We start from the raw sequence: 23312 nt of genomic DNA, 5'->3' as shown, positions 1-23312 counted from the left end.
ACCACATCTAGTCTTCAGAAATGAGACACTAAGTCCAACATGCCCCCAAAAGGAGAAAAATAAAGCTCCCCTATTGTGAGGGAGGAGTGCTGAAGGACTTATGTAGTTTCCTACAAATCTTACATGTGGCAAAATTCCACTCAGGTCAAGACTATTTTATTTATGAAATGCTTTCTTGGCCCTCTTCAAGTTTTAGTGTGTCTCCATAGTCATATTCCTTTTCTTTCTATCTAGCAATACATTTTAAAGGTGTATCACACTTAAACAAAAATGTGATGATACAAATGATTGGTCAATGAGTTCAATGTTAGTTCTAGACAAAATTCCAGTCACTAACAGAGAAAGCTTTTATAACTGTGAAACAAATTTCAATGTGCATTAAGAACTATAAGGTCAATGTTTAGTGATTTTATAGTTGACTTTGACAATATGGATTTGCTCAAATATATCTGAACCTGCCTTTCACAAGTTCTTATGGATAAGACAATGAAATTGACCAGTTAGATGGTTTATCTCTTTGCAATTTCATTAAATAATCTTATCTGATAATCAAGCAAGAGGACTTTCTTCTCAGGACAACTCCATTACTCATTGGTAACATCAAATTATTCAATGGCTCAGGGAAAATGTAGTATAAATTCACAACTTGAATGACACAAAGGATGATGTTAGTGAATCTACACTAGGGCATATCATTCAAAGAAAATTGTACATGTCAAATTGAATCAAATAGGATAAACTTCTGCAATGGTAACTCTAAAATCCTGGGCTTGGGTCAAAGAAATAAGCTTCCCTAGGACAGATGGATTAGCAACAGTTATGAAAATTAGTGAATATTTATTCAATTTTAAGATCAGTTTGACTCAACACTAGGATGGAACAACTATAGCTGGCAATGAGACTATGACCTACATTTAGTGAAAGTATAAGCAGATGGATTCTCTAAGTAGTAGAATGAGGCTGTTGTGAGAACCACCCATTCTGCTGATCAGTCCTTAGTGGAATATTATATTTGCTTCAAGGAACACCCTTTTAATGAGGTTTAGATGTGCACACATGAGTGTGAAGAATATAACCAAGTGCCTTTGGCCTATCATAATAATTATACCTGTCAATTCTCTGCTTTTTGTGTATTTTGAAAATACATCAGAGTGAACTAATTTATTTTATTGATGTTCCATGAAACAGCATAAGGAGGTGAATAAACACATTTTTTCTGCAACCACCAGGTTTCAAATCTCTTATCTACAAATGGGAAATTTAATTGATTAATCTTAAAATCTCATTTCTTGCAACTCAAACAACTCAAGCATGTCCAAGGCACAGTTCTTGTTGAATAATACAGGTTTGGACAGATCATGATGTAATTTCTAAAACCCATTTTGTTAATATAAAATATTTAAAATCTTTAAAAAAACATTACAGGGGAAAAAGTGAATGTTACCTAAAAGGAACGAGACTTAATGCTAAAAAGCATTTTAATTACAACACTGGAAGCTTCATAAATGTGAGGAAGTATTTGTCAATGATAAGAGATATGGACTGTAGACCAAGAAAATATACTTAGAAGAAATCATTTTCTCACCTTTGGTAAAAAAAGACATTTAGGTTGAGCAAGAATTCAAAATATATATTCCAAAATTCAAATAATATATCCATAATAACACTGAAAATAAATAGTCTCAGCTCACTCATTAAATTATATAGACTAGATGAATGGATCCAAAAACAAGATCCAACCAAATTCTGTTTTCAAGAGACTCATTTCATAGGTAAAGACACTTGCAGACTGAAGGCAGAAGGATTGAAAAGAATTTTCTTCATGCAAATGAACTCTGAAAACAAGCTGGAGTAGCCATTCTTCATATCTGACAAAGCAGATTTCAAGCAAGAATTAATCAGAAGAGAAAAAGAGAGCCGTTACATCCTAGTAAAGGAAACAGCCCAACAAGAAGAAATAATAATAGTTAATATATATGCCCCAAATGTCAACATAATACATTAAAAAATACTTCTTAAGGGGCTGTGGCTCAGCAGTAATGCACTTGCCTGTGAGGTACTGGGTTCGATTCTCAACACCTCATATAAATAAATAAAATAAAGGTATATCAACAACTAAAAAATAAAAAATATACTTCCTGACATTAAATCCCAGATAGATCCCAATACAGTAATACTGGAAGATTTCAATACATCTTTATCACTAATAGACAGGTCATCAAAACATAAAATAAATAACGACGTATCCAATCTGAATGTATTCAAACTCAATTTATCTTTTTCTCAGCAATTCATGGAAACTTCTCCAAAACAGACCATGTTCCAGGTCAAAATGTAAGTCTAAGCAAATACAAAAAGAAAATTGATATAATCCCATGCATCCTATTAGAACATACTGAAATGAAACTAGAAATCAAAAGCAAGAAAAATAACAGAAACCACATAAATATGTGGCATTTAAACAATATCCTTTTAAGAAGGATGGATCAAAGAATAATTGATGGAAGGAGTAAAAAATATTTAGAAACAAATGAAACCAAAGATATATTAAATCTCTGAGATAGTATGAGAGCAGTACTAAGACTAAAATTTATTTCATTGAGTATCTACATTAAAAATATATAGAGAGACCAAATAAATAAGCTTATGTTACACTTCAAGGCCTTAATTACAAAATCAGTAGAAGGTTGGAAATAATAAAGATCAGAGCCAAAATTAGAAGAAAACATAAGATCAACATTCCATCATATCAGTGCAGGCACTGACTTTCTGAATGAGACCCCTAAAGCTCACAAAATAAAACTAAGAATCAGTAAGCAGGATGCCATTAAATTAAAAAAAGATCCTGCTCAGCAAAGAAAATGATGAAGAGAGTTGAAGAGAGAGCCTCTGGAATGGGAGAAAATATTTGTCAGTTACTCCTCTGACAGCAGACTAATATCCAGAATATATAAAGAACTAAAAAAAAAAAAAAACCTCAATGCCAAAAGGAAGGAAACAAACAAACTCAAACAGGCAAACAAATAGAAATAGGCCAATCAATAAATGGCCAAAAGAACTAAGCAGAAACTTCCCAAAAGAAGAAACCCATCATGCTAAGTTAAATAAGCCAATCCCTGCAAACAGGGGCTGAATGTATTCTCTGATAAGTGCATGCTAATCCATAATGGGGTGGCAGATGGGAATAGTGGAGGAACTTTGAAATGGGCCAAGGGAAGGGGGGGAGGGGATATGGGGGTAGAAAAGATGGTGGAATGAGACACATTATTACCCTAGATACATATATGAATGGTATGACTGTACGTCATGTACAATCAGAGAAGTGAAAAATTCTGCTCCGTTTATGTACAAGGAATCAAAAAGCTTTCTGCTGTCATGTATAACTGATTACAACTAATAAAAATGAATAACAAAAAAGAAACATAAATGGTCAACAAATATATGGAAAAATGTTCAGCATCTCTAGCAATTAGAGAAATGCAAATCAAAACTACACCAAGAGATATGGACTGTAGACCAAGAAAGTACACTTGAAGGGTGTCGCGACCCCCTTGCCCGCAAGGAAGACGCAACAACAGGAATCTTCTTTCAGCCGTTTATTCAGGTCCTTGATATTTCTTCTTCTTCCTCCCGGATGCCTCTCCCAGCCTTAATAAAGCATCTCAAGCCCCAATGCGAAGCTGCCACGTGGAGCTTTCTCATAGGGTGTTAAAAAACCATGCGCCAACTCTCCCAAATAAGGAGTTGTTTGTTACAGACCACAGCGGAGCCAGCGCCATCTTGTAATGGCGACCACAGTCCGCAGAAACGGCTCACCACAGAAGGGAATCAATAATTATCAATATCATGAATAATAATAAATGCTGGTAAGGATTTTGAGGAAAAGGTGCAGTTCTGCATTGTTGATGGGACTGCAAATTAGAAAAATCACTCTGGAAACCATGGGGAGATTCCTCAAAAAAAAAAAAAAAACTAGGATTTAAACTGCCATATGATCCAGCTATCCCACTCTCAATGTTTTTTTTTTTTCCAAAAGGCCTAAAAATCAGCATCCTATTGTGATACAAGCCACTTCAGTATTTACAGCAGCATAATTCCCAAATTATGGATTCTACCCAGAAGCCCATCAATAGAGATTAGAAATGAATTAGGAAAATGTGGTACATACATACAAAGAGTTAACTCAGCCGTAAGAGTGAAATAATGACATTTGCTGATGAATGGATGGAAATGGAGAAAAATCATGCTAAATGAAATAAGCCAGACTTAGAAAATCAAAGATTGAAAGTTTTCTCTCATATGAGGAAGTTATAGTAAATTTAGGGAAATAAGGCAGTGGGGGTGGGGATCAGATATCATAAAGATATAGGGAAGATCAGTGGTAGTAGCTATTGGAGAATGAGAGGGAAGAAGGAAGAGAAGGAGGAAGATAAATGGCATGAATTTAACCAAATCATGTCATATTCATATATAAACATCCCAAAGGAAATTTCCCTTTTGCATGTGTAGAAGAAAGAAATTTTAATAGAGAAGAGGAGGGAATATAGGGAGAGAAGAAGGGAGGAAAAGGATGGATGGGGCTTGAAATAATATTCCTTGCATATTTGATCGTGTCAAAATGAAACCAATATTTATAATGTTCTAATACAAAAGATGAGCAAAACTTCAAAACATATAAAGCAAATTATCATTTTTAAGAGTAGAAACGTCTTAAAAATGGTCTGTAATCAAACATAAAGGGAAGTGGAAAAATTAATTAGAAGTTGTAGAATATTTATTGTATGTGTGTATACGTGAAGGCAATGGGGGGATTCTTTATAACATATCACACAAGATTTCTTGAAACAGAATCATATTGCATGGAAAAAAATTAATGCTATTTAGAAATTAAAAGGACTAGGTTTTCTCTAAACAATCTCATGAAAGAGTACTTTTTCAAGAAAATAAAAATAAACCTGACAATAAAATAAATAACAGCACTTAAATTTGTGTTAAATTATTTAATACATAAGAATAAGTCACTAAAATATAATTATATTATACCTTATTGAAAAACATTTTAGCACATTAAAAACATCTCATTTCCCAACTGAAGTTAGGAGAAAATTATTGTTTATTATAATCTTAACTATTTTGATATTAACAATATTTCTAGTTGATTTCTCTGGTGACTGAAAAGATATCATTTGACTTCACTAGCAAAGACCTCACAGAGCATAATCATCTAATTTCTATGACTTTTCTTGTCCTGGAAACCTTATAATTATGTTAATAATAACACATAATCCATTACTTAAATGGTTTATTTCTGATATGTTTCTCAATAAAATAAAATATTATTTATCCTATTTTTTTATCACAAGTGAAACCTTGTGATTTTCCAGAAATAAAACATGGACGTCTATACTATAAAGAAAGATATAGACCATACATTCCAGTAGGACAACAATATCTCTATGCATGTGATGACAATTTTGTGTCTCCTTCAAAATCATACTGGGGTTTCATTCATTGCACAAAAGAAGGGTGGCTGCCAGAAGTACCATGCATCAGTAAGTAAATGTCTTTACAATGATACATGTATCTTTCAATGGGGGAAGAAAGAAGCTCATAAGTATTTACATGACAAATTAGGGCCAAGGGAAGAATTGTGTGTGCAAAAAGACCCAATTAGTTTTTATTTTTATAAGAAGCTCTTCATAAAAATCACATGAAAACCAAAGATACAAGAAAACCTGTATCCTTTATACATGTTTTAGTTACAAAGCTAAAGATGAATTCAATGTTATTGATTTTTATTTTTTAGCAAACATCTGGTATAGTAGTTTTAGGTTTTTCTTAATTGCACAGTTTTGGGTGCTTATGCATTCTCTAAATATTATAAAGGTAATTTTTAGTCCAGTATTTTGTTCAAATTAATGTTTTAACTTTTTATCACTTTATGCTCCTTAGGACAATGCATTTTCAATTTTGTGGAAAACGGACATTACTCACGTGAAACAAGACATTTACTGCATGAATCTGTTAAAGTTGACTGTTATCCTGGCTATAGTCTTTCAAATGGTCAAAACACAGTTACATGTACAGAGAATGGCTGGTCCCCTCCTCTCAAATGCATTCGGATTAGTAAGTAAAATGCTCTGATATCTATACTCATGATTTTTTAAAGGCCCATCTACATTAAACTGGGGAAAATATTTATCATAATTTGTTTCCATGTTTCAAGTGTGTAAAAGTGGAAATCAAAATTTATTGTTAAGTATGTAGCAAAATAAGTGCACCTTAGTAAACAGTATACAAGAATATAGTAAAGAATTTGAATACAGGTGCTGGGGCTGTTACTCAGTGGTGGAACACCTGCCTTGCATGTGTTAAGCCCTGGGTTCCATCCTAAGCACCAGATAAAGAATAATAAATAAAGGTATTGTGTCCATCTAAAACTAAAAAAAAAATCAAAAAAAGAATTTGAATACAATATTTTTGGTTTAATTAAGCCATATGCATATACATTGAAATTAATCATTTGACTCAAAATTGTTATAAAATTATGATATAAATAAAAATAAATACAATGAGAGTAAAAGATGTCAGTCAAGAAGTGATGGGAGATTTTTGCAGTTCTGCCCTTTGTCTCTGAGTACTTCTGGGACATTTAACAGAAAGGGGTCTTCTGGGACATTGTACATATTTTGTTTTAGGTTTTCTATAGTGCTTGTACTAATATACATTCTGGTCAATGCTGCATTCTTGCTCTATGTTCTTGATAATGATTAAGTGACCTTGTATCTTAATATTTACTAGATAAATGGCAATAAAGTGGTAAAACACTGAAGTGTTGATATGTGCTTCTTCTATTAATAATTGGGTTTAGCATACATTGTTATGGGCTAATGGGTAGTTCATTTTTTAATCTGTAAAATGCAGATTGATAGTTTTTTTTCAATTATCTTTTTGGAATCTGGTGTTTGTTGGATTCTTAGTAATTATAAATATTATTTTTCTTTCAATTATATGTATTACATGTGTTCTTAATTTATGTGGCTTTTATTTTTTCTTTAGTGTTTACTATGAATAGTATTGTTCCTTTCACTATAAAATTATCAGTGGATTTTATTGCATATTCGATTGTGTCAAAATGAAACCAATATTTATAATGTTCTAATACAAAAGATGAGCAAAAATTTAAAATGTATAATGCAAATTAACATTTTAAGAGTAGAAACTTCTTGAAAATGATCTGTAATCAAACATAAAGAAAAGTGGAAAAATTAATTAGAAGTTGTAGAATTCTTCAGAAAGTACACCTACTTTTTATTCTAAAAGTTATATTTTGTCTTCATACTATTAATTCATTTTCAGGTGATTTTTCTGCATGATAATGACACTATTTCCTTTTAAAACAATATGGGAAAATTCAACATTTCCCCAGTAATCTATATTGTACCTTTTCATATATCATAAAAATGAATACTGACTATTTATACTGTGTACTCTATTTTGCAATATTAGCAAATAATGTTTTAGTAATCTTCTACCTTAATCACTATAGATTCATAATAAGTATCGCTATCTATTCATGACTTTTCACTCCAATCTTTTTTTTATCAGTTTCTTTGGGAGATGACACTTTGATCTTCTAAAAACTTTTAAATTTAGCTTACCATGTTACTTTAATTACCCTGTTTAGATTTTGTTTGCATTTCTCTTGGGTCTGCAGAATAATTTACAAAGAATTCATAGCTTAATGATATTGACCTTTCTCTTTTAGAAATGAAGTATATTTCTATGTATATATTTCTACATATATATTCTGTATTTCATATCTAGGTCTTTTGATACACATATTTGCTCATGAGAAGCTTTGAGCTTTTCTTAACTTTATTCTTTGTAGGTAACAGGTCTATCCATTACTGTTTAATCTCTAAGAATGTTCTTTTATCTTTGGCAATTTTAAATTTTACAAGATTTATATTATTAATTTGCTTAAAATTTGTGTTGAGCTTTTACTTGATAGTTTTTAACTTTCTCTTCAGAACTATTTTTTGCTTATATTCTTATTTTTCCTGTATTTTTTCTATCCGAAGTGTTTGATATTTGGGTTAATCTGCTTTGAACGTATAACTTTTATTTCTATGTCTTTTCACTTTTTATGATTTATGTAGACAGATTGCTTTAACTTTTTACTTTCAGTAACTTAATTATATTTAAAAATGTTTTTAAAACTGCATATTTAATTTCTAAGGGCTGATTTTTAAAATTATATAAGTATGTATTTATAATATAGACTATCTTCTGCCCCTTCTTCCTCCCTTGCTGGTCACCTTCTCATTTTTCAATTTCTAAGGGTTCACTTTTTAAAAAGATAAACTTTATTTAGGTATGAAGTATATACAAAGAAATTCACATGTGTTTAGTGTGAAAGTGAAAGACTTTGATAAATTATATAAGTATAAACATAATGAAGTTTGAGATAGTTTTAATATTATGAGAAAGTTCTCTGGTTCTTTATCCATTGAGTCTATCCTCAATTCCATCAGCATAGGCAATCAATGTTATTTCTGTCACTACAGATTAGTTTGTCTTTTGACAACTTTGTTATCAATAGATTTATACAGCATATTCATTTATATTTGGCTTTATTTTTTCAGCAAAATGTATTTTTTTGTTGTTTCTTGCATTAACAACTATTTTTTTCATTACAAAGTCATATAACATTATAGAAATCAATGAGTATTTGGTTTTCTATTCCACTACTAATGAACATTTAGGTTTATTTTCATGTTTTGGTAATTATGATTGCACTCTTTATGAACATTTGAACAAATGTTGAACAAAGTCTTTGTATAGACATATTTTTACTCTTTAGCTAGGATAGATTTCTAAAAGTGAATTTTGGTGAGTAATATGATATGTACATGACTAAATCTGTAAGAATCTGCCATATTGATTTTCAGATGATTGGAATATTTTATACATTCCTATTGGCCACATATAAGAGTTCCAATTGACTTGCATCTTCACTGACAAATAGGATGGCCAGTTTTAAAATTTTAGCCACATTGGCATATATGTAATGGTATGTCATTGTGCTCTCATTTTATTTTCCTGGTTGACTCTTTTGGTTAGCACTATTATATCTGCTTAGACATCATATCTGCTGGGACATTGTTATACTTTTTTTTGTAAATTTCAATGTTTTTCCTATTTAAATTGTGTAGGTTATCTTAACATTCCATTGTGATAGTCCTTCATATAGTTAGGATGCAATTCGATTATCAGATATATGTTTATACATATTTTCTCTCATTTTGTGGTTTATCTTCTGAGGTTCTAAGAGATTGTTTCCAGTAACATATATTCTAAATTTTGATGAAATCCAAATTAATAACTTTTGTGAGTTATTTTTTGATCTATATAGATAATTTTTCCAATGCTAAATTTGCCCAAAATTGCCATATTCTTCCAGTAATATTTCTATGTCTCATATTCATATGTTGATTGACATACTGTTATAATTTTTATTAAATGGAATTTATTTTTATATGGATGTCATTCTTAAAAAAATAAAAATTTTAGAACTTGTATTTTAATTGAATATGCATTTATTCACTGGTACCAAAGATACCCATATGTCCCCAAATATCCATTTTCCCCTTCTTATAATGGAATCTGCATACTTTGTCTGGGCACATGAACATCTAGAATAAAGGCTCCTTCCAGTTTAGGTTTATCTACATAAATAAGTTTTGAGCAATACAATGTAAGGAAGAGTGGTATTTGTGTTTTTTGATCAATGAGAGACTTGCAAATTTGTCAAGAAATTGTTAAATGTAGGTTTTTTAAAAAATTACATTTTTTTATTTGTATTTGGACATAATACCTTCATTTTATTTATTTATATGTGGTGCTGAGGATTGAACCCAGGGCCTTGATCGTGCTATTCGAGCACTCTACTTCTGAGCCACAACCCCAGCCCAGTTTTTGTGTTTTTTATAGGCTGTTTATTCCTTTATTTTTTAAATTGATGTATGTATTTACTCTATATCAATATACTCTGTCACAGCCCATTACCCCACTCTGGTTCAGGTTGGAGGTTAGGGAACTCTGTACTTATTTTCTGCTCTGTCAACTGATCTTCAAGTCTCTCCAGGTTTTAGACTTTATACAGTATTTGGTCTTAGAGCATTTATTTTTTTCACCCACCTTCAATTCTAGTGTTTATTCACTGCCTCCTTTCTGTTCTGTGAAGAGACTTGCCTAACTCCCACCCACCATCTTTCTCAACTCTTGACATGAAATTTTGTCTAATATTAAAAAATTCAAATTTTGTGTCTCTTGCTTTTGTTTTAGAGCTAGCATTCAATAAATTTCCTTTCTTCTATAATTTATCTCTCTCTACCTTAATTTTATTTGTTTTTTCTTTTTCTTTCATATCCCTGGTTTATCTGGCTCAAATTATTGATAAGAATTTCTTTGTAAATTTCAGGATCCTGTGTTTTGCTCTAGTTTTTTAGTGACTCAATGGTGGTCATGTAATTGACCAATCTCACGTTGATATTCATATTGAGACGTCACTATTGCCAATATATATTTAGTCATCATTGAATCACAGGCATTTTTATTTGAATTAAATCTAAGCCTCAATAATCATATTGTGACAATAGGCAGAGGAATTCAAATATACTTGAGTGCAGTAGACAAATTAGTATGTTCTACATAAGTATTAATTGTCCATAATTTCCTTTAAAATCATCACTGAATATAATAAAAATTAGCCAAATGCATCACAGAATACCATTTTTGATGACTTGCTATGAATTATTAGTGCTATTTTGTCTGATGCTTCTGAAGATATTACTTTTTAACCCTTTGAAATAGTGAGTTGTTTCCCATTAAATTGTCCATTCTAATTCATGTGTGGTGGTATCTCTCTTTTTTTTTCAGTTTCAAAGTTAAAGTCATTTACTTATTCTTTTTTAATTAAATTAAAAAAAATAACATGAGAATGCATTACAATTATTATTACAAAAATTTAGCACAATTTTTCATATCTCTGGTTGTATATAAAGTATGTTGACACCAATTCGTGTCTTCATACATGTACTTTGGATAATGATGTCTATCACATTCCACCATCCTTGCTAACCCCCTGCCGTGTCCCTTCCCCTCCCTCTCCTCTGCCCTATCTAGAGTTCCTCTATTCTTCCCATGCTCTCCCTCCCTACCCCACTATGAATCAGCCTCCTTATATCAGAGAAAACATTCGGCATTTGTTTTAATACTGCTGTTTCTTTTACCATGTTTAGTTGCCATCTACACATCTTGGGTGAAGACTCTGAAAAGCTTTTGCCTACTTTTCTTTGGTTTTTTTTATTAATATAAAAATATATATATTAATATATTCTGGATACCCTTTTATTGGGTAGACATGCTGCAAATATTTTAGTCCCATCTGTAGCTTTGTTGTTCACTTTGTTAACTGTGTAGTTCATAGAGCAAAGTGTTTAATATTTAATTTCATTCAAAGTATCAAAATTTTCATTTGTGGAACATGTCTTTTTGTGAGTATAATTCACAATCTCTTTGCTGAAACCAAGGTCTTATACTTTTCTCAAAGTTCACCTTTTACCTTTAGTAGATGATTCAATTTTTGAGTTAATTTTTGTATGAGGCTTATGTGGAGACTTGTTATTGTCCTTTTGAATGCCTGATTGTTCTAGAATCTTTTGTTGAAAAGACAATGTATCCTCCACTGATTTGATTTTGCTTTTGATCCTTTGTTAAATAGCAATTGACCATGATATAAATCCAGTTCTGGACTACACATTCTCTTTCATTACTCTATAATTTTGCAATATCTCTGTTTTAATTACTATTGCATCATATAAGACAAAATATTCTGTATAAGTCCTCTAGCTTCTTTTTTTCCTTTTAAAGTTTTTGATACATAAAAGCATAGAAATTGTGCATATTAATGGGGTAATGTGAGAGTTCCATACATATTTAAATTGATTAAACATGTCCATTTCCTCAAACATTTTTAAGAATTATTTTGATATTGTAGCCTTTTTGCCTTTTCATGTAACTTTTAGAACCAGCTTTTTCAGAAATATGAGCAGACACAGTGGTTCATGCCTATAATTCTAGTGGCTTAGGAGGCTGAGGCAGGAGGATTCCAAGTTCAAAGCCAGCCTCAGCTACAGCAAAGTACTAAGTAATTCAGTGATATCCAATCTCTAAATAAAATATAAAAAGGGCTGAGGGGTGTAGTTCAGTGGTTGAATGCCCTTGAGTTCAATCACCGGTATCCACCCACTAAAAAAAGAAATATGAAATACTGCTTGGTTCTTTATTGAGACTAAGATATACACACATACAATATATGTATATGTAATACATATACATATATATATAGGTTATCAATATAATATTATTGGGTTTCAATTCATAAATATATATCTGTATTTAGTTATACTTTCTTTGAAAACTTACACCTTGGTTTTGTGGGTTTCAGCATAAAGATCCTATCTGTAATTTGTTAGACATATAACTCATATTTTTAATGTCATTTATTTTTTCTTGAGTGAGCTGTGGTAGTCTGTGGCTTTCAGTGACTTAGTTAATTCACCTAAGTTGTTATATTCATTGACATAAATCAAAATATTCCTTTTGTGGTCTTTTAATATACATAAAAACTAGTGAGGCCATTCCTAGCTTTACTATTATTGGTAACTTGCATGTTCTCTGTTTTTTTTTTTCCTTTTATTATTTCCTGACAAATCTGTTTAAAACTTTAATCAATTTTAGGGACCTTCTAAAATAACAAACTTCTAATTTTTATGTGTGTATATGTGTATATATATGTGTATATTCTATATATCATGTATATTCATTTAATAAATATATATTATGTTTATATGTTACATATTAAATATATCATGTATTAATATATAGTATTTGTGTGTACATAACATAATATGTAATGTGTATTCTATATTACATGTAATATTTCTTTTTTCTGCTCTATTATTTTAGTTCAAATTTTTGTTGTTTCCTTTTGTCTGCACACTTCATATTCAATTTTTTCTTCTTTTGCTAATGTATTAAGATAGAGGCTAAAGTAATTTTTTAAAAATATTTTTTAGTTGTTGATGGACCTTTAATTTATTTATTTGTATGTGGTGCTGAGAATCAAGCCCAGTGCATCACACATGGGAGGCAAGCATATTACTACTGAGCAACAATAACAGCCCCACCCCCCAGGCTAAAGTAATTGATGTGGAACCCTAATCCTTTCTGTACAGATACTTAGTGTCATCAATTCATTCCATATTGCTTCAGTGGCACTCCAGAATTTTGATACACGGTTTGTACATTGATGTGTGGTTGGAGAAGAGTGAACATTACCCAAATAGTTTTGTTTTGTGTGTATGTGGGGTGGGAGGTAGATATTGACAAAACTGTTTTTTTCTTTCACTTTCCTTCTATCTTCTGACTGAAGAAACAGGCTTTTCTTTGTCATTACTTCTTGGTGTTTGGGATTGGAGACCTGGACAGTTATCTGTTTTTTGTTTTTATTCTTTGCAGTACTGGGGATTGAACCCAGGGCCTCACAAATGTTAGGCAAATGCTACATCCCCATCCTGGATCACCTGTTTTGAATTTTGTTTTGAAAAACTAAGTTTGTTTGAACATTTTTTATCTGTTTTAAAACAGTGTTATTAACACTGGTTCAGGGAGCTTTTACTCCGGGACTAGTTTATTCAGAATATTAATAAGGCGACTTTACTAAATGATCTAGTCCAAGGCTCTTTCTACTCTTACCATTCAAAATTGAATTCCTCACAATGTGTGAGTGCTCTGGAATCTTTGACCTTATTCTCCAGTGGTTTTCTTCCCTCTGGTAGTTATTCTTTGTTGCCCAGTGTCATGGAATTTTGTCCTACAACATGTCAGCATTCAGCTAAAGGATTTAGGGGATTGCTGTGCAGATTTGTAGTTCTTTCACTCTATGATTTCTTCCTCTTTGGTTTTCTATCCTAAAAATTTGTGTGACCTCAATCTCCTTTAAAACACTGATTATTGTTTCCTTTGCATATCAAAACTGCTATCTTTTGCTTGGATTCTTCCTGTCTGCTGTTTTCAGGAGAACTCCTCCTATTTTATCTCTGAGATTGTCCTCAGGTGGTGCTGCTTGTATTCCAGTCTGCAACAAAAATGATTTTCGACTATTAGTTCAGTTTCTTCATTATTTGTGGCTGGAACTCTGTTTCCATTTATTATTCTTGCTTGGTCTTCTTCAGTTTTATTTCTGTACAAAATCACTCTTGCTTGTTTACTTTGTCTCATTTGTTTTCCAATTGATTTCTGCTATTTTATTTCCCCAGAATTGATAATCATGTTGGCTTTTGTTTGCTTCTTTCTAATTTCTTAAAGTGAACAAATTATTGATTTTTATTCTTTAATAATTTAATTATAGCTATTTAATGCTAAATTTCCCTTTCAGCACTAATTGTCAGTTTATGTTTTATTTAATGTTTTCATTATCATTCAGTCAAACATATTTAATGTTTGTTTTGTTTCCTTTTCAATCTATATACACATGAAGCTTTATTATGGAAAGAAACCTAATAACTGACAGATGTCAACTTTTAGTTTCATGTTAAGTTATATGTAATTTGAGGAATCATCATTTTAGCCTGAGAACATCAAAAAATATGTTGGTCTTTGTCATTTTCTTTGAACTCTATGCATCCATTATGTTTTAAGCACACAATTATGATGACATTTCAAATTCTTGGAGCCAGTAGTAACTGTGCTGACAGTTTCTTTAAGATCATTGGCTAGATGAAGTTTGGATGCCTAAGGAACCCAAATTATTTTCAGATGTGAAGCAAGTCCTAAGGGAAAATAAACACATTGTCTATGGAGTTAGTCATTTTGTCAGATCCTGGATTCATTGTTTCAGAAATTTTGTTTTTTTTTGTTTTCAATATAAAAAAATAAATCTACATGTGTTTAATTTTTAGAAATTTGAATTACCTAGAGATACTTTTAAAGAAAAACATGAAATCATGATGTTCCTTCTGATTTAACAAACTGGGAGGAAAGAGTATTTTCAACATTAAAGATAATAATCTTTTTTTAAAGCAGTGAGTTAAATTAATGCCTCTTGTAGGCCGTATACAAAGGATTGTTTTGGTTAGTAGGCTAAATAGTCAATGTAATTTTTTTTGCCATATTTCTGTCATGTAATGTAGCCAAGGAAATCTAATTACATAATTGTAATTAATTGTATTGAAATTTCTTATAATTTCTCAGAAGGGATTATGAATGTTTAATTCTAACCTTGTTACCCCCCCCAAAAAAAAAGAGAAAAAAAAGCATTTCATTAAGGACCTTTATTTAATATTTTTGGAAACTCATTGCTTAATTTCTCTAGCACAATAAACTGGGTGATTAATAATTATTTCAGAAATTTAGACATAAATGGCTCATTATTTTTGCACTGTCATATTATTAGAGTCTTTATATAATTATTACATGTGCTTGTCTTTTCCTTATCCTGTTCCCTTCTAGAAATATGTTCAAAAAATGATATAGAAATTAAGAGTGGGTTTCTTTCTGAATCTGATTTTATATATAATCTAAATAAAAGAGCACAATATAAATGCAAACCAAGCTATGTAATTGAAGTTGGTAAAACATCAGATAGACTACCTGCCTCCAAGATGGATGGTCAACTCAACCACCTGTGTTAGAAAGTGGTTTATTATATTACTATCATTATCCTGATGATATACTAAAGTTTAACTTTATTCTTTCTTATTGTGACTATGTGGTTTCATTTCAACAGGCAAACAAAAACATTTGATGAAAAGTATAGGTCGTCATTTTTTTCTCAGAATTTCTAGTATGGTAGAACATAAGTACATCTTTCTTCCCCTGACACACATTTTAAAGAATACTACGATTTAGAAGTGACTCAGGGAGCTTCATGTGTATTCTGGTGCTGACTCATTTATTTTAGCTGAGATCTTCGTTTCTGTTAGGTATAACTGTGTTTTAGGTGGTCAACCTCTTATATCAAAGACTTCGCTCCCAGATATAAAAGTAATGTTCTTAGTGAAAATATGGGGCCTTGGTATATAACCTCAGAATATTTTAACCTTTATAACTTATTTGACATTGTAAGATAGGTCTACTTCTGAAAAACCTCCCCCTTAAACATCTGCATAAACATCTAGGTATTGGAAAGGAGAAAGTGTTTCAAGATGGTACCAGTTTTTGCTATGTTGAAAGATTTTCCTGCTATAATACCCAAGGTTAATGAAGATTTTCTAGGAATGATTATTTCTGTTTATCTTTGTGTTTAATAAACACAAAAGTTATTCAGTAATATTTTGGAAGCAATATTTAACATACTTTAAATGACATGACTAAGATAGTCATTCTTCTTAATTTCTATTGCTTATTTTACAATTTCTATGCTTACAGCATCTATCTAAAAAATGATACAAATTGCTGCCTTATAAAATCATCATATGCTAAATTCTGATAAATAACCCATTATGAAACTTTCTTATTAAGAAATAGAAAATCTTAGTTAAAATACATTAATATTTTGTTAATTAATCCACCTTTCTTCTATTATGTCACAACTACTAATAAGTCAGACATCTTAATTCTCAAAATGCCATTCCAGTCTTCTAAAACAAGTAATACATATTTATTTTATTACTAGCATTTATTACTATTTTAATACTAGCATCAGATAAATGCTTAAATAAAATAGAATTTTAAAAAGTTTTTAAATTTTTTTTAAACTTTTAAAGTTTTTAAACTTTTCAGAGAGTTTAAGCAATCAAAAAAAAGGTTATGTAGGAACACATTTTTTATTTATAGTAACCTTCAGAGAAAATGATTTATCACTGGTCTTAGGCTATTTTTGTATAGTACTTAATTCTAATCACAATTTACTTATAAAGTCTGTGTTCTTGGGGTGAGATTTACTAGTATTGTCATTTAAATTACAATAGAAATAAAATCCTCAATTTCATTATGCATTAGAATCTTGTGATATGCCAGCATTTGAGAACGCTAAAACCAAAAGTAACGCCACCTGGTTTAAACTCAATGACAAGTTGGACTATGAATGTAATGTTGGGTTTGAAAACAGATTCAAGCGTGCCAAAGGATCCATAGTATGTCAGGACAATGGATGGTCACATAAACCCACATGTTATGGTAAGTACTGTTTGAGAAATTTGTTTTCTTTGTTTTCAATATAAAAAATAAACCTGCATGTGTCTAATTTTTAGAAATTTGAATTACCTAGAGATATTTCTAAAGAACAACATGAAATCAAGATGTTCCTTCTGATTTAACAAACAGGGAGGAAAGGGTATTTTCAACATTAAAGATAATAATCTATTTTTAAAGCAGTGAGTTAAATTAATGCCTCTTGTAGGCCATATAAAAAGGATTGTTTTGGTTAGTAGGCTAAATAGTCCAAGTAACCCTTTTTTTGCCATATTTCTGTCATGTAATGCAGCCAAGGAAATCTACTTACATTATTATTGTAGTTTCTTTGATATGTCCAATTAGAAGACTATAAAATTGTGGTAGATTTTGGCAATATGGGGCTCCTGTTATAAATACTGGTACTGGTTGCCAACAAGACCACCCAATTTTGTAACAGGAGGAAGTAAAGAACAAGGGTGTGTAAATCTAATGCTGGAAAGAATCAGAAACTGATGATTCTATTGTATTTTGAAGTAAGAGACAAGGGCATTGAGGTTGAGTAGTGCATGAGGGAAAGAGGATGAGGAACACCTTGTAATGTTCAAAGGCTTAAATTTAAATGGTAGTAGAAGATACCACACCTTGAGACTTGATTGGCAGCATTGAGCATCCACTAAAATTTAATCCATTTAAATTAAAGCAATTCCGTTTGTAAGATAGGGGAAAATGATAAAAAAAATAAAAACACCCACAAACCCAGGTCTGCTTTCTGGATTTTTCATTGCAGTGTCAGAGAATCAATCCAAAATCCAATGAATTAAGGCACATAATAAACCACCAGCCCAAGGCCCTGGATTCAATCTCCAGCACTGAATGAGACTTATGAATATATATGATTCTCATTGCTTTTCCACTGTCACTAGACATGGAAAATGTGAAGATGTGCAGAAGAGGAGAGAAAGTAAGAGTGACAGAGATATAGCAATAGAAACAAGTTCAGTCAAAGTAGCTTTTAATTGCCAATTTTATGAAGACTAATAACCACATTTCCAGGAGATGTAAGTCTCCATATATTGAATGAATAAATGACAGCTTAGTATTTTTGCCTCAGCCGTGTAGCAGAAAACAGCACACAGATTGACAGATATACAACATTTTTCAAATGTCCTGGGAGTTCTTTTCTATGGGGACATGTTTACATTATTATCTTAAACCACTTAAGCAAAACAGACTTACAGAAATCTTAAAGTAGTAAACACTTTAGAGTGAAAACATCTATACTAATATTTCTGTTCATCAGCACTAAGATATATGATTTGGACATTTAGACAAAGACAAATATGTCTCATCCAGTGTTTGTTCACTCACACTTCTCTTTAAATCACACATTTAGTTACTATCTCTGTATAGATATAGCAGTTCGATAGTACTCAACAGTCAAAATCATTTTTTTCTTGTTAAGGGCAGTGCTTTCTATAATATGATGAAATAGAGAATTTATATAAAACAGCATAAAATAAATATATACACACAAAAGAACTTTTAAGTTTGGGAAATTTTCTAATATTATTGCATTGAAGAGATTGTGCATTCCTTTGGTTTATATCTCTGAGCTTTCATCTATCCCAATAAATTGTAAATTTTCAAGTTATCTCATATTTCTTGGAAGTTATGTTCATGGTATCTTAACATCTTTTCGCCACAGAAATATAATCTCCAAGATTATATATGTTGTCTTCATTGCCTGAAACTCTGTCTTCCAAGTGGTCTAGAATGCTCATGGTGGTTTCCATTGAATTTTTAATTTGGTTTATTGATTCCTTCATTTAGAGGATTTCTGCTTGATTTTTTTCAGAATCTCTCTTTTTTGAAGTGATCTTTTACTTCCTGTATTTTCTTTCTGATTTTACTTCTTATATTGTCTTTACTTTGCAGATCAGTTTAACTATGTACATTCTAAATTCCTTCTCTGACATTTCTTCCACTTTGGTGTTAATGGATTCTATTATTGAAGTATCTTGGTTTGTTTGGGGCGATATGTTCCCTTTGATTTTTCATGTTGTTTATGTGTCTACCCATGTGACTATATGGCTCTGAGGCAGCAGAGTTTCTGCCTTGTGGACTTGTAGTGTCCCTGAAGATTTCCAGTACTTCACTGTTTAAGTGGGAACAAATAATCACAATAACCAATGCAAACAATATATAGCTTTAAACCAGACAGTTCCTATTATGACATCTACAATGCTAAATGTCACAATAAACAGAAATTACATGATCAGTTATTGCCCACAGTAAAAACAGTATGTTTGGAAAAGGGTTTACAATTTCAAATAATAGACTGGAAAGAACAAAAGTGATGTGGGATATAATGATTATGAGGGAGGAGGAGAGAAGATAGAAGTAAAAAATTAAAGGAAGAGTGGAAGGTAGAACAATGGAGATTGTCTGTTAGCAGAAGAGAGAAAGAAAATCAAGAGAAACAGATAAGTGAGAGGAAAAAAATACATATATAAGTTAAAAGTTTTAAAATTAAAAATAAAAATAAAAGAATAGAAAACAAAACTGAAATATAGTAATCAAACATCCTAGTCCTCAAAATACTGACCCATGAAAAATAACTGGTTTCAAAAATGCTATAAATGAGGAAAAACCAACAAATATGAATATGTATAAATGTCCATGAATAACTCAAGGTCACAATTTAACAGAGAAAAAAAAAGATCTTGATGATAAATGAACATTGTGTATGCTGGAGTTCAAAAGATTCTTAGCTTCCCTTCTCAGCAGTGTTAGGTGGAATTGCTGGGGAGAGAGAGGTAATCCCATAGGTAGAATTCCTGAAGGCGGACTTTAGACTTAGGTGGGCTCTAGGTTCTTCACTGAATGCCAATTGGTCTGGAGACTTTAAATCATGCAGGGATCAGCAATCGTCAGTCCATGTTGGAAGACTGCACCCCAGGGATCTCCCCTGGGTTCCACTCATGTGGGCGAGAAGCCAATATTAAGTCCCCTACATCACCTGTTGATTCCATGCTTCCTGGTCTTGCCCACCCTTTTTGAATTCCCAGCTAGGCATGTTTCTTCTAGCTGGTTCTGCAAGCAGCATATTTAGAGGGAGAGGGGGAGAGCAAAGGGGGTTTCCACAACCACTTCTCCTCTGTGTAAACCTCTCTCCACATTTGATTTTCTCCTGGTCACTTAGACACACTTTATGTAATGAGTGTGGGTTTTCCAGGCCTGTATTTTGGGCCAAACTTGGGTTTTGCAGGAATCAGCTCTCCTGGCTACTGGCCACCACACCATGGCTGCAAAATGGTTCTTTCCTCTGTCCTCTGCATAAAGTCTGGGAGATGGCAGCTTCTTTCCCACACAAGAATACTTGAAGTACACCATTCAGTTTAGTTGGGCAGTGTCTTTGATCTCTAAACTTTCTATATCTAGACAAGCCTCAAGTCTACCCCAAGTGTGGGCTCCTTTAATTCCCTTATCACTCCACTTTGGTCATGGTGGGACTGCTGTGGCTGGTGCTTCCAGCTATGGTAGTGGCTGTGGAGCTGGGGATTTCCTCCTTATTTTATTTTATACAACCTCCTGAGTTCCTGATCTGCTTTGAATGTCCAGCATTAAATTCCAATAAAGCACCCCCACAGTTTTTGTTTTCTTTTTTTGTACACCCACCTTGCTAAGAAGCTACCTGTCTGCTTTCTTGGTTTCATGCCTTGGGCAGCCACAAGAGTGACTTCTCTAGTCCGCCATCTTGAACCCCCCTCCAAAGACAAAATGACTTTAATGTAGATGATTGTAATAGAATTCAAGGAGAGGAATCCCAGTGACTCTCATTCAAGTGTAGTTTTTTTTTTTTTCTCAAATAACCTGCAATACTCAAAAGAATTACAAAATTAATTGGGGTTCTGGGGATTGATTCAGGGCCTCACACCTGCTAAGCATGAGCTTCATCACCAGCCCCACAGAAAAAACTTTTAGTTTTTGAAGCATTATTCTTAAGAATAGTTTTTATTGTACATTTAATTTTATTAATGTTTTAGTACTTGAATTTTGATAGTAAACATTTTCTCTCTACCATGGTTCTAATTTTTTAATTATAGCCTTAATTTTATGAATTTGTAAGGAAGAGGTATTCCAAATAAGAAAAATAATTTTTCAATGTTATTTGCTAATGTTACCTACTTTTTAAAAATTAAAAAATGTGAGAGAATTTTATACAGTATTCCACATTTGAATTAAAATAATTAATAATCATTAATAAAAATTATAATAAAATAGTTGAATATTAAATCAAGGATTCAAGACACCTATGAGTTTGACTTTGAACTATTTCTTATTTTGTTTTCTTTATTTGTAATATATTAATTATATGATTTTTAATGTTCCTCTAACTAAAAATACATTAGAAATGATTTTTAATATAATCTATTTTCTAAATTATATTAAACAGAAAAGCCAGTTTTTAAAAAAATTTACAATTAAAAATTTATACAAAGCAGGTTGATTTAATATGAGAATAATTCTGTGTTTTAAGGGTACAAAAATATAACATTAAATTTTACATTTAAATTTAACATTAAATTTATTTTTCATTAAAAATTTTACAATGAATCATATGAAAAATAATCAATTTTACAAATATCAATAGTAAGCCAGATTCAGTGAAAACTAATCCTGAATTTGCAAGTTAAATTACAGGACAGATATAATGCCATTCAATATCACTATATTTCTCAGAGTCCTAGATGAGAAAATTTAGGCAGTGAATAAAACTAATCCGTAACATTTTTTCCAGGAAGAGGATTTGTTTGATACTGTCCTGTATATGCATCACTGAACACCTACCTCATTTTAAAATGATATGTAAAATGTAATTTGTCAAAGATTAATTATATATTCTTATTAAATTATTTTATTTTTTATTTTAGAAAGGGAATGCAGGATTCCCAAAATGGGAAAATTCTTAATGGCTGATCCCAAGAAAGATAAATATAAAGTTGGAGATTTGTTGAAATTTTCCTGCCGATCAGGACTTACAAGAGTTGGACCAGATTCAGTACAATGCTACCATTTTGGATGGTCCCCGGATATCCCAATATGTAAAGGTGAATATTTATCTTTCTGTTGTAAATATAATGATTAGAATTTTGAATATAAACCTTTTTTCTTTCTTCTATTAATTTTGTATTGGCTTCCACTGTATCTGTAATCTAATTAATGAAGTTGTTGATATGTGCTATGTGGCAGAAAGCACAACTAGTTTATTTAAGAATTGAATCACCAGTTATTTCTTGAAATGTGTAGTAGAAGTATTCATACATATAAATATGGTGGCTGAGACTAGAGAGATTTACTTTGTTACTTTCCACTTTTCCTACACTGCTACCATTAATACTGGGCATATATACAGGACTTCTTTCAAGTTTCATAAAGTATATCTAAACAATATTTAAGCAGTTTACAGTTAACTCAGTGGAGTGTATTAGAAAATCAGTTAAAGATGTTGATCAAATGCTTGTCTCATTGATGATACTTTCTCAAAAAGTTATGATAAAATGTTACTATAGAATGAAAAATTAATATAATTTACACAACCACATTTGCTATAAGTTTGTATGTATCTTCAAAATATCTACATCATTGAAAATATTCAAAGCTTTAAAATATTTCCAATGCTACTATAAAAGAAGTAATCCAAAATGGAAATATGAATGCAATGTAAAAATTTATTTTTCATTAAGAATTTTACAATGAATCATATGAAAAATAATCAATTAAAAAAGAAATCTCTCCATTTCTCTGGATTTTTTTAAGTGCAAGATGGGACAATTTAACCATTAACCATTGTTTCTTCTATAGATCAAGTACAGTCATGTCACCCACCTCCTCCACTATTCAATGGTCAAGTTAAAGAAACAAAGAAAGAAGAATATGAACACAATGAAGTGGTAGTATATAATTGCAATCCTAGATTTTTGATGAAGGGACCTAATAAAATTCAATGTGTTGATGGAACGTGGACATCCTTGCCAAAATGTATTGGTAATATATTAAAAATATTA

The 23312-nt window shown here is 31.3% G+C and overlaps 1 protein-coding gene across 1 annotated transcript in view; it reads left to right on the top strand.

Moving 5' to 3' along the window:
* The window catches only part of LOC308651820 (complement factor H-like), a 224239-nt gene that overhangs the window by 172720 nt on the left and 28207 nt on the right, over positions 1-23312 (top strand). Inside the window, exons 8-12 of the mRNA XM_081299361.1 lie at positions 5364-5552; positions 5953-6126; positions 17071-17247; positions 22179-22355; positions 23110-23292. Coding sequence (XP_081155487.1) covers positions 5364-5552; positions 5953-6126; positions 17071-17247; positions 22179-22355; positions 23110-23292 — 900 coding nt within the window. The remainder of the gene's footprint in view (positions 1-5363; positions 5553-5952; positions 6127-17070; positions 17248-22178; positions 22356-23109; positions 23293-23312) is intronic.

The sequence above is a fragment of the Spermophilus citellus genome (assembly GCF_964194105.1).
Source record: "Spermophilus citellus genome assembly, chromosome: 6".
In the NCBI taxonomy this organism is placed as follows: domain Eukaryota; kingdom Metazoa; phylum Chordata; class Mammalia; order Rodentia; family Sciuridae; genus Spermophilus; species Spermophilus citellus.
Note: the sequence above shows the minus strand (reverse complement) of the source record. Positions and strands in the feature narration are given on the sequence as shown.